The sequence below is a fragment of the Alligator sinensis genome, unplaced genomic scaffold (genome assembly GCF_000455745.1).
Source record: "Alligator sinensis unplaced genomic scaffold, ASM45574v1 scaffold1295_1, whole genome shotgun sequence".
In the NCBI taxonomy this organism is placed as follows: domain Eukaryota; kingdom Metazoa; phylum Chordata; order Crocodylia; family Alligatoridae; genus Alligator; species Alligator sinensis.
In genome coordinates this window covers 3,765,496-3,777,321 of record NW_005841880.1, presented here as the reverse complement: position 1 = coordinate 3,777,321, position 11,826 = coordinate 3,765,496, and the positions used below count along the sequence as shown (strand labels likewise).

General features: G+C 57.9%; 2 protein-coding genes across 4 annotated transcripts in view; both read left to right on the top strand.

The window, feature by feature from the left end:
* The window catches only part of EBI3 (Epstein-Barr virus induced 3), a 6,389-nt gene extending 4,445 nt beyond the window's left edge, over window positions 1-1,944 (top strand). For all 3 annotated transcript variants that reach the window (XM_025196578.1, XM_025196579.1, XM_014528010.2), the window contains 2 exons: window positions 184-347; window positions 823-1,944. In XM_025196578.1, coding sequence (XP_025052363.1) covers window positions 184-347; window positions 823-975 — 317 coding nt within the window. In that variant the 3' untranslated portion in view covers window positions 976-1,944. The remainder of the gene's footprint in view (window positions 1-183; window positions 348-822) is intronic.
* Window positions 1,945-2,443: 499 nt separating this feature from the next.
* Window positions 2,444-9,636, top strand: YJU2 (YJU2 splicing factor homolog). The gene is made up of 8 exons (XM_006017511.3): window positions 2,444-2,532; window positions 2,658-2,758; window positions 3,117-3,261; window positions 3,724-3,858; window positions 4,341-4,522; window positions 5,086-5,206; window positions 6,196-6,361; window positions 7,388-9,636. Exons 1-8 carry the CDS (start codon window positions 2,509-2,511, stop codon window positions 7,504-7,506), a joined length of 993 nt encoding a protein of 330 aa, XP_006017573.1. The 5' UTR covers window positions 2,444-2,508; the 3' UTR covers window positions 7,507-9,636.
* The last annotated feature ends 2,190 nt before the right edge of the window (window positions 9,637-11,826 follow it).

Below are 11,826 nucleotides of genomic sequence, written 5' to 3'. Positions count from 1 at the left end.
CGTCGTGTCCTAATGAGCACTGCCTGGCTGGGGGGCGCTGGGAGTCTGTGGGCGGTGGGCCCAGGACATGAGCCCCACAGAGCACTAGTTGCTCAGCTGGCACTGCCGGCAGGGGTGCTGAAAAGCTGGTGCTGCCCACCTGGCCCTTGCTGTGGGTATCAGGGTCTCTGTGTGTTGTGATAGTTCGGCCGGACCCCCCTGAGGACCTGCAAGTCTCTGCCATCCCCAGCGAAAGCAAGAAGCTGCTGCTGGAGTGGAAGCCACCAGGGTCGTGGCCGCTCCCCAAATACTTCCCCCTCAAGTACCTGATCCGCTATACCAGGCAGGGGACTGGCAGCCCCCGCACGGTGAGTGCCAGCCATGCCCTGGCTGCGGTGGAGGGTCTCAGGGGTGGGATCGTGGATGGTATGTGGCTTCACTGCCCAGTGCTCCTTATGGTAGCAGGTGACCCCGATCTACCTATGGGGGTTCCTACAAGAGCACCCGGAGGGACAGGATCCATGCCCTGCATCCTACAGCTCCCATGGAGACCCCTCTCCCTCCTCCCGTCACGTGCATTGGGCCCTAACCCACTACAGGGCCCCAGCCCTCCTTCAGGCCAGCAAGCTGGAGGCTAGGGATGGTGTCCCTCCAGAGCAGCTCCCCACTAAGACTGGCTCTTGGGGAAGTGATTTGCCCTGGATCACAGGGTGAGGCTCTGTCAGAGCGAGCTCCAACTCCTGACTCCCAGCCCTGCCTGTCCCCACCAACCCGCCCCTGCCCTGTGGCCTGGCAGGATCTGTGGGGCAGCTGATTGAAGCCTAAACCCTTCCCTCCCCTCAGATCGGGCCGTATGAGCAGACATCCTTCATCCTGACTGGCCTGCGCCCGGGGGCAATCTACCATGTGCAAGTGGCAGCCAAGGACCTCTCAGACTATGGGGAGTACAGTGCCTGGAGCCCACAAGCCTCGGGGACCCCCTGGAAACGGCGCTGAAGAGGGGGCAGTGCCGGGGCCACCAGGAAGCCTCTGGGGTTCAGACAACTTGCTTTTGCCTTTGCATTCAGGCCCCTGGGTCCAGCCACTCACCCAAGAGCCAGTCCAGGTGCAAGGACAGGCTGGGACGAGGTTTCTGGTGCTGTAAAACTCCCCTATTCTGTTCCCATCACTCTTTCTCCACCCCATACCTAGGGCCCAGCTGATTCATATGCCCCATTCTTGGCCCCCGCAGTGGCCAAGAGACTTTTGCCCACACTGTCTGGTTCAGTGGAAGGTTCCTGCTATTTGGGCAGGTGCCATGGACAGCCTCCTCCAGACTGGGCTGAAATGCAGTCACGTTGGCCATGGGGGAGACCACTCCCTCCCTGCCATAGCGCACAGCCCTTCGCTAATGCTGCATCTCCTTTGGAGCTTAGGTCCCCCTGACCCTCTTCCCAGGCCCTGTGCCTGCTCCTCCTCTGTCCAGTTCTCTCCCTGCCCTAGAACAGATGCCCTTGTCCCTGGCCTCAGTGCCAGCCCACCCCGATTCAGACCCTACCAAGACAATACCCAAACAGGGCACTGAGCTCCTGACTCTAATAGCCCATGGACTAGTGCCTGTGACCCATGCAAGTATTATCTGTGTTTGCACTGGATTAATGATGACCATCAGCTGATCTGGGTGACCTATTTACATGCTGCTCTCTGCCTTACCAGGACAGCAATATAGAGCTAGCTCGCAACCTGATTTCCTATAGGTAAAGCATTTTGTAATCAAGACACAATATGATTAGAATAACTGTAATATTCAAATAATCCTGCTCTGAAACATGCACTTTTTAGCCAGGAAAACTACAAAGCACCAGGTCTAGAATTATTCCAATATTCTAGCTCTTTAATACAGAGTATGTACTGCAGAGAAACAAATAAGGCAAATTATCTGAGAAATATATTGCATTTATATGGCACTGTGGTTGGTCTTCTGTTTCTTTCAGCATTTGGGATATAGTATCAGTTTGCTAGCTACTGCCTTTCATTTGTCATTGGCTTTCCCAAGAAATGGATAACAGTCAAGAGAGAAAAAGTATCCTGTTTTAAAATAGCTCCTTTTATTGCAGTGTAGAATGGGGCTCCTGCAATCACTTGGGCTGCGTTGGTAGGGGCATTGCCAGCAGATTGAGGGAGGTGATTCTTCCCCTCTATTCTGCATGAGCCCAGACTGTGTGTTGGCCTCTGAGCCCCAGAGGTGCTGGAGCAGGCAGAGTATTAGTGGGGCCCAGGCCCCTCCTCGCCCAAGAGCCTGGCAGCCCGGCCCGGCCGGGGGAACCAAGCGCAGCCGGAACCTTCCTCCCCGGGCTGTGGCGTGCGGGCGGACCGCTTGGCTTGCAGCACGCTGGAAGCGGGGGTAGTAGTGATGGGCAGCGGCGCGAACCAATAGGAAACCAGAATTCCAGGCCACGCCCTTTCCCAAGCCAATGCGGTGGGGAGGAGGGGCGGGAGCGGGATCCCGGAAGCGCTACAGGGCCGGGCAGGGAGCGGAGCGGCGGCAAGATGTCGGAGCGGAAGGTTTTAAACGTGAGTCCGGGGCCTGGAGCAGGATCGGGGTCGGTAGTGGGGCGAGGGCTTTTGACCTCTGCGGGGGTGGTTCAGCCCCGTCCTAGGGGCGCGGACCCCGCTGAGGCCTCCCCTCGCCCCCGCAGAAATACTACCCGCCGGACTTCGACCCGTCGAAGATCCCCAAGCTCAAGCTCCCGAAGGACCGGCAGTATGTGGTGCGGCTCATGGCGCCCTTCAACATGCGGTAAGAGCGGGGCCGGGTGAGCCCGTCCCTCTCGCCTCGCCTCGGCGTCGGTGTCTGGAAGGAGACGCCACCGGGGCCTCCTTAGCGAGGGAGGTTTGCGCGGGGGCCCCGAGGCCGGCAGCGAGATGAGTGCGGGTGTTGTTCCACCGGAGCGGCGCTGATCAAAACCCAACGGGAAAGGACATCTCTCTGCTGCTTTTCTGCTGCGTGCGTTTGGGGTTCGCAGAACAGCCCTTGGGAAGGAGATTGCCGGGTGGACGGCGGGTTCAGGCTGCCTGTGCATTAGTTAGACTCTTCCCTCGCTCCTGTTCTTTTTTTCATGAAGCCTTACGGGCCGGATTCCTCTCTCCCTCTTCAGGTGCAAGACGTGTGGGGAGTACATCTACAAGGGCAAAAAGTTTAACGCCCGCAAGGAGACGGTGCAGAACGAGATGTACTTGGGGCTCCCCATCTTCCGCTTCTACATCAAGTGCACCCGGTGCCTGGCGGAGATCACGTTCAAGGTAAAGCCCCTTGGCCGTTATGTCTCGTCTGGACTTGTTGCCAGGTACACTGGTTAGATCAGGGGTGTTGGGAGAGATCCGTTCTAGCCCCTGAAGGGGGGGGCGTTTCCCACCAGTTGCTGTTATAACATCAGATTTGGGGGTTAAGCTGATTGAAGCATGTTCCCTTTCTAACAGTCCGATTTTTATAAGATCAGAGCAGGGCACTAAGGCAGCCCAGCTGTGTTAGCAGGATGGTGAGCATTTCTAGGCTGTCAGTGATCTTTCCTTTTGGCAAGAGGAGCTGCTGGAGCAGCGGTGTAAATAAAACAACACCAAAGGGATTGCGTCACTTTGAAATGCAGATGAGCTGTTTGTAGTCAGCCCTGAATGTGTTGGCTGTGACTGGCACAGTATCTGCCCAGAGCACATGGTACATGTCCAGCTGTTGCCTTATCTTGCCCTCTGCCCTGCTTTCCTCAGACAGATCCTGAGAACACGGACTACACCATGGAGCACGGAGCCACACGCAACTTCCAAGCGGAGAAACTTCTGGAGGAGGAAGAGAAGCGAATGCAGAAGGAGCGGGAGGAAGAAGAGCTGAACAATCCCATGAAGGTATCAAACGCACCCCCCTCCAGCAGCCAGGTGGCCCCTAGCTCCTGCCAGCATGTTATACAAGGGAAGGCAGCTAATACCAGACCTGGTATAGATACTCATCTATAGGAGGTGCCGTCCGAGTTCTGCAGCCCTATGGAGCTGACACAGATGGACAGTAACTACGGTCTCTGCTGTGAGCAGGTTCTGTCCTGCCCTAGAATGAATGACAGGCACTTAAGTTAAGTCCTGCAAACTAAGCTCTTCATAGTCTTACTAGCATGTGCCCACTGCTCCTTCCAAGGGCTGTGCTGAACCTTGGAGCGGGCAGTCAGCATTGCTTGTAAATCAGGAAGTCTCAAACCTGTCCAGCTCCCTGGGCAGGATCTGGACCACCAGGAGCCTCCCAGGTTGAATCTGGGCTCAGTGCGGTGAGCAGCAACAGGGCAAGCAGCAGCACAGCTCACTCAGTGCTTGAAGAGCCTTCCTGTTTTCCTCGCCAGGTCTTGGAGAACCGCACCAAGGACTCCAAGCTGGAGATGGAGGTTCTGGAGAACCTGCAGGAGCTGAAGGAGCTCAACCAGCGGCAAGCGAATGTGGACTTTGAGTCTATGTTGAAGCAGTACAAGGAGTATGAGGAGCAGCAGAAACGCCGGGAGAAGGAGGAAGACGAGCAAGAGCTGAAGTGAGTTGTGGGAGTCTGCACTCTGGAGCCTGCCCTATTGCCACTGCTGGGGTTGGCCATCGTCTCATCCTTTGCAGCCAGAAGTGTGAAGGGGCAGCACTGCAGAGATCTGAAGCAGTGGGGCTCATACTGGGGGATGCTGCCACCTTGAGTGAGCATTGAGGAGAACCAGCGTGGCTGGTACCTGAGCTGTCCAGAAGTGAGTGCTGCAGTCTGGACCTGGGAGGCTGAATTTGTCTTGGAGGTGGCAGCTCTGGAGTTGAACGATATCCAGTTGAATCGGGCTGTGGGAACAGTCCCTGAGGCTGTCCCCCTGATGGAACTAGATGGAAGGAGGTCTCTGTGCTGTCAGTCTCATGCATTGCTACAGCATTGAGCTTCACTTTAAAAAAGGGGATGGGGATGAAGTGTGGGTCAGATTGCAGGATTGTGGCAGTGGGGGAGGGACTGCCCATCAGCTCTGTGGCAACTGCTGTCCCAGCTCTGTTGCCCCCAAGCAGTATGTAGGTGCTTCTCATGGGGCAGCTCCTGCCACCTCCCTGGCTGACCCCTTCCCTTTGCAGAGCGATGTTGGAGGAGGCGGAGAGCCGGCGGTTGTTGCAAGATTCCGACTCGGACGAGGAACCTGCCCAAGTGTCCCCGCACCCAGCAGCAAAACCGAAACCCACAGACTTCCTCCAGGAGGTAAGTGAGCCCAGGGCTGGGCCTTCCCTTGTGGCTGGCTTGCAGGGGCTGATTCTGGGAGTCCACAGTGCTGAGTCCCTGGGCAAGCAGGCACTCACTGTGTGTTTCAGTCCTCAGCTCAGGCAGCAAGTTGTCCCAGCTGGATGTGAGCTGCAGCTGCAGATCCACCCTGCTGGCTTTGCCCTGTTCTCTTGACTTGCTCACGGGGATGTAACAGCAGGACAGTTGTCCCTTCTCCTGTCCTGCCTGTTAAAACCTGACCTAGGGACCTGCTTCCCTGGCACAGATATATGACATAGGCCAGCAAACACTGCCTGAGCCTGGTCTCCCTTCTCTATCGGCAAACACAGCCAATCTGAGCTTTCAGGGTTGCCCAGGCCAGGCTGGAGTTTCATAGATGTTAGGGTCAGAAGGGACATATTAGATCATTGAGTTCGACCCCCTGCCCTGGACAGGAATGAGTGCTGGGGTCAGGTGACCCCAGCCAGGTGTCTGTCCAGTCTCCTCTTAAACACCTCCAAGGAAGGAGACAGCACCACCTCCCTTGGAAGCTTATTCCACATTTTGGCAACCCTCACTAAAGAATTTTTTCTTGTTGAGCTGGGAAATATTCTTTATCCCAACACTGATCTTTGGAGCCCTCCAGTTCCTGGTGAGTTGCATCCACCACCCCATCCACCAGCAAATGGGAGATCATAAAAGCCTTACTGCTTGCAGCTCATCCTGCTACCACCAGCTTGTGCCTTTTGACTAGTGTCTCTTCTGTGCTTGTTTTAAATGCTCTAAGCTGTAGGGATGCAGCCCTTGGGAGAAAGGAGGGAGGTAGTTGTATGTATGGAAAGAAAAGGCCCCCCCAAATGCTGCCTCTAGGCAGCCAGCTTGGAACAGCCTTTGCTCTCTGGTGCTGTCTTGCAAAGCCCTTCTTTACCCCCAACCCTGCTGCTGCTACTTGGGGGACAAAGAGCATGAATCTGTTCTGTCTTCTGCAGGACACTGAGCCCCAGAGCAAGAAGCTGAGGGCAGAGAACTGGGAGAAGAGTGTGGGCAAGCTCAACAGCAAGCCCCAGCTGGCTGGTCTGGTCACGGTGAAGAAGCAGAACCCAGGCTCAACTGTTGCGAATGGGAGGGGGAAGTTGCCAGCACTGCCAAGCACAGGTAATGGCAGGCAGCACTCTGGAGGGCCAGGGTCTCAGTGGGCTGGTGTCTCCCCTCCCTGCCACTCAGCCATCACAGATGCCTGATGAGTCCCCACAGCAGGTGGGGTGGCTGATTCCTTCCTGAGCTGGCTGGATCAGTCTTGGCTGGTTGGGGCTATAGACACAAGCAGGTTAGCTGTGGGTCCGTGTGCTTGCGTACAAGCCCTGCCGTGATGTCTGAATTCCCTGTGCCATTCTGAACCACAGTTCCCTTGGTCTTGGGGTGGTGAGCCCAGGTGTCTGCCAGTCCTATGGGTAGGAGGGCACCCCAGATCTAGAGCTAAGCTCCCAAGAGCCATTCTTGGCCTGAGTCCTTTAGCGGAGGTGGCACCGTATGTCAGAGGACCTGGTTAGCACTGTCTTGTCATTCCCACCTGGCCCCATAGTTCTCTGGAGTGTTTAATCTCTGTCCCAAGCTGCCATGTGATGTTTGGCTGCGTCCCATGTCTGAGGGGGCTGCATTGTAATAGGGTTGACAACGCTGGCCCCATTCCTCATTTGTGAATGCTGGGAGGGGCCACGTGAGACCAAGGATCGCTGCTGATCCAAGCACTGAGCTTCACGTATGGCTGAGAAGCTGGAGTTTCTCCTGCCTTGCACCCTCATCAGCCCCTTTCTCCTGAGCACATGTGCAGAAGAGACCCCTACCTACTGGAGGTCCCTGTGCCTGACTGCCCCCTCCCTTCTGCCATTCACTGACTCCTTTGAGCCTAAGAGGAGACGGGGCACCCCAGACATCTTGCTGTTCTCTCCTGTCACTGCCAGGGGGCAGCAGGAGAACCTTGGAGATCACCCAAGGCTTCCCTGGGAGGTTAGCTTCAGACTGGGTGGGAAGAATCTTTCTTGTAGCCGGCCCCCGCTAGCAGGTGCTGGGTGTGGGCTGGGCCTCGGGGACGGCTGCTAGCCCAGGCTGCAGCGGGGAAGCCCTTGGGGAGGTCCAGCAGTGGGGATAGGCAACTGACCAAATCCACTGTTTGGCTCCTAGGTGCTGGGAGTCGGAGCGTTCTCTTGCCTGCGGGGACCCAGCCCGCACCAGCAGCCCAGGGCTCTTCCCTCAGCTTGCTGGGGGCTTACTCGGATAGCGAAGACAGCCCCAGCGACTGACCCAGAGTGGCTCTGCTAAGATCCTGCCCGCTCTCCTTTTGCTCCCCTCCCCCAGCCAATGAGAGGGGCACAGTTGGAAGGTGCAGGAGGACTGGGATTACCTTCCCTCACCCAGCCCGCACTCAGCTGCCCTCTGCATAACAAAGCCGACCATAGAGTTGGCTTCCTGTAGCAGAGAGCGGCCCAGGCCATCTGCACATGCCGCTGACCATCTGTAATCAGAGCGGCTCTCCCTGCCTGGGAAGAGCCTTGCTAATACGCTGTCATGTTGTAGCATGCCTTCAAAGTGGGCCCTAGAGCATGATTGCCGCCAGGCATCTCTGTATTGTCATCCACCTACCCCGGCTCCTGTCAGCCCGGTGTGAGTGATGGTGACACCAGCAAACCAGCCCCCTGGGGACGCAACTCTATTAGAGGAGACAACTGCTGCTTGTCAGCGTCTCCACAGTGAGCTTCCTGCTGTGGGTTTTGGGGCAGGGGGGATGGGAGGGAGATGCACAAACCAGAGCAGTCAAGCAGGGCTGAGCCCTAGATGCCACCAGCGGAAGCTGGGATCTGTCACCTGTGCTTTGGCAGCTAAACTGGGTGGTAATGGTGACAGCCATGGAGTTCCCAGAGAGCATAGCCTGCCTCTGCCCGTCACTGACTGCCCTTCCCCATGCTCCTCTTTTGACCGCCAGGCAGCGTAAATGCCTCACTGTCCACATGGGCTGCCTGAGTCCTAACCCAGTTCACTCTCAGTGCAATAAAGGGCCCTGGAAGAGAGGTTTCTTTCCCTGCCCACATCCTTCTCTGTCTCAGTGCAAATCTCATTGCTAGCTGGAGCAGGGACGCCTGAATTCTCTGGCCAGCTTGGAATGTGACCGTCTTGCTTGGAGAGGCAGCAAGTTACTAAATCACCTGGCTGGGAAGCCTCTACGTCCCTCCCTCATCACCAGTGATTAATAGCGTCCTCCATGTCTGCGCTGGTACTAGTCTAGCTGGTGCTGGGGGAGCGTGGGGCACGCTGTGCTGACTGAGTGTCCTCAGCAGAAGTGGCTTCTGCTTCCCCACCCACCCTGCTGCAGCATAAGGCAGACCAAGCTTAGAGCCCTCTCTTCCTCCCCACTTAAGCCCCATGTCCTCTACCAGCAGCTCCACAGCAGCACAGCGCAACACAGACCCACCTTCTCCCCCATCAGCCCTTGTGCCCCCTGGCCCTCTGCAGTCATGGCCACGCCTATGTTTCCTCAGCTTGCCCGGCAGCGGATGCTCTCCAGCATCTCCTCACTGTGCCTGCATCCAAGTCCCTCTCCCCTATCCAGAAGCCCCCTTAGGGGCTTGTGGCTAAGGTGTCTAGAGATGAGACATGCTGCTCAGGAATGCTGCTAACCTTGGCTGTGCTGCCTTGTTGCTCTGTGCCTCCATTTCTCCATCTGGGAAAGGGGCCATCCTGGCTCTGACCCCCAGGAAGCTCAGGGCTACAAGGAGTTGGAGAAATTGGAGTAGGATTAATAGGCATTTAGGACCTAGTTCTGCTGCCCAGGAACTGTGGTGCCTGATGGCCACAGGGTGCATTAGCACAAGGTAGAATAGCAAGCAGGGGCAAAGGAGCAGGATCATGCCCTTGGCTGGGTCAAGCCCTTGGCAACTCCCACGCCCGTGGCTGGGTCAAGCCCATGTGCTGGGCAGGGCTGAGGCCTGGTATGTTGTCTCTTTCCCACCCAGTTGCAGAGCACAGCTCCTCTGCCCTAGCTGCTGCCAAGGTGATACACTCCCAGTGCCACCAGTGATGAGCTCTGGCTCACAGCCCACAGCAGCCCCACTACCCACAGAGCCCTGGATCCAGGGACAAGAGCCTAGTGTCCTGGTGACATTCCCCATCTCCGGGAGCCTGGGGATGAGATCACCCCCTCCTGGCTTCCCCTCTTCCACCTTCTCAAGTGCCCCCTGTCCCTGCTGAGCCAGATAAGCTTCCTCCTGCTTCTTCCCAGCCCTGCGGGTCAGCAGCTCCTTGGGGTTCAGCCCCATGTCACAGGCCCTTCCCCCTGGTGCTGATCCTGGCAGTGCGACCATGTTGCTGCCTGTTGGAGGCGACTGGGTCACCGTAATAAATTGGACATGTCAGCGCCGTTTGCTTCTTCATCTCCTTTCATTACCCACAGCGGCAATTCATCTCCTGGCCCGGGGGAGCCGGCGCTGCTGGTGGGGGGATGATGGAGTGGGGAGGGGGGCCAGGGATGAGCCCCTGTGGATCTGACTGCTTCCTCCTTGCCCTGGTGGGGAGGGGGATTGGTGTGCTACAGAAACCTGAGAGGGATGAAGCAGCCCGCTAGGCTGCATCTGATCTGGCCGCGCCAGCCCCTTGGGAGCTCACAAGCGCTTTGTCCAGCTTAAAGCGATCGGATTGATGCAGCTTCCCCGGCCCCTGGAGAGCCCCCTCGCTGCCCCCCTCCAGGATGGCGGGGCTGCGCTGGGGGGGATTGAGTGACAAAGATGGTGGGGGGCAAGGAGGGGATGATGGGAGTGCATCAGATCCAGCCTGGGCAGAAGCCATGGGCAGCTGATGGGGGAATCCCACCATCCAGGGACTGAGTTTGGCTTTCTTGGCAGACATGAGCTGCCAGCCCCCTCCCCAAGCCTGGGCCACAGGGCGCAAATGCCCCACACAGGCAGCACCAAGCCCTGTCTCAGCTCAGGGCCTCCGAGCCCAGCCTTGTCAGACTCCCCCAGCACAGTGCACCCCTGGGCTTCTGCCTCTCCTGCTCCATGTGCCCGCACTTTCCCCTGCTCCCAGCGCAGGCTGTCTGCCAGGCACCATGGCATGGGGCAGCTCACATGCCAACAGGGCTGAGCCCCAGCTGTACCAATAGCAGCTCCACCTGCCTGCACCCAGGTCAGGGGGTAAATCTCAGGCCTAATTTTAGCTCCACTTCCAAGTGGAAGGCCTGACCCTGCTGGGTGCTGAGATGCACACAGGAGATCCTGGGCCCCTGCCGCCCCCCCAGTAAGAGGTACAGAGCGTAGCAGGATCACACCCTGAGGCTTCTGTTTCCAGGGCATAAACACTGAGGTCCGGGCTCTGGCCTGACCCAGAGTGCTTGAAGCCAGTGCTAATCTGCCCGGTCAGTGGCTTTGGGCTCCAGCCCTGTGTTTGCCACCCCAGGGCACAGCCCTAACAGAGGAACAGGATTTCACTGCTTAACCCTCATTTCAAAACCCAGCGAGCAGGGATCTATTTCTGCACTGACTTCACAAGCAGGGCTTATTTTGGCTGCGTGCGGGGCGGGTGCGAGGGGTGACACAGGAAATGCGAACCCAGGGCATCAAAAGGGAGCAAAGTGGCGAAGGCCGCATCACATCTTCCCTGTGATGCTTCTATTCAGGGAACAATTATCATTCCCCACACGCATTCTAATTAGCAGCCTCTTCAAATATGAATCCTTCAGATGCCCGGCCTTTATCCGCGGTTCTGGTGTTTGTGTTTGATGAGATCTGTCAACAACTGTTCAGCTAGATGGGGGAAAAAAACCCCTTCTGGCAGAGCACATGAAACAGGACAATTACAGGCCTCTTACGTGTCTCCCCGTTAGGGATGGCAGCTCCCACCCTCAGAAAAGGAATCTTTGTTCTCAAAAGCAGGGGGAAGAGATTGAAATCGTGGCGGGGGGCAGTTGCGCCTGGCTCCATGAATGTTAAACACACCAGCGCACTGATAAGCCGTGCTCAGGTCGTGCCCACCAGGCACAAAAGGCTTTCAAAGGGCCTCAGAGGCTCCTGTTTAAAGGACATTCTCGGCCCTAAAAGGGGAGACAATGCGGTGGGGCCTGGCAGTGCTGTTCATGGCCGACCCCGGAGATGTGACGTGAAGCAGCCGGGGCTTGGGGTGACGGGAGGACTCACTCACCCTTCCTGCCTTCCCCCTGGGAAGGCAATGGGGCGGAAGGGAGAGGGGTCTTTTCTCCCCACTGGTTGTTGGGCGCTGGAGTTATCGGAGTTACCCGCACAGCCTGGGTGACTGCGGGGATGCGGGGAGAGCACTAGGAAGCCCTTGGTTCCCCACTCCCTCCAGGGCTGAGCCTCCAGCCTCGGAGCTGCAAACCCGGGGCGCCCCCGGGCTCCCGCTTCCACCCCCAGCCCAGTGCATGGGCGGGGAGAGCCCGCAGGGTCGGGGCCAAGGGGCTCCGCTTGCCCCGGCTCCATCGCAGCGGCTGCGGGATGCGGGCTGCGGGGGGGGCGCTCCCGGCGCCCGCAGCCGGGCCGGGGCCGCGCGGACAAAGGAGCGCGGCGGGACACTCTCGGGCTCAACTTTCCCGCCGGCTCCCGGCTCCCGCAACCCGG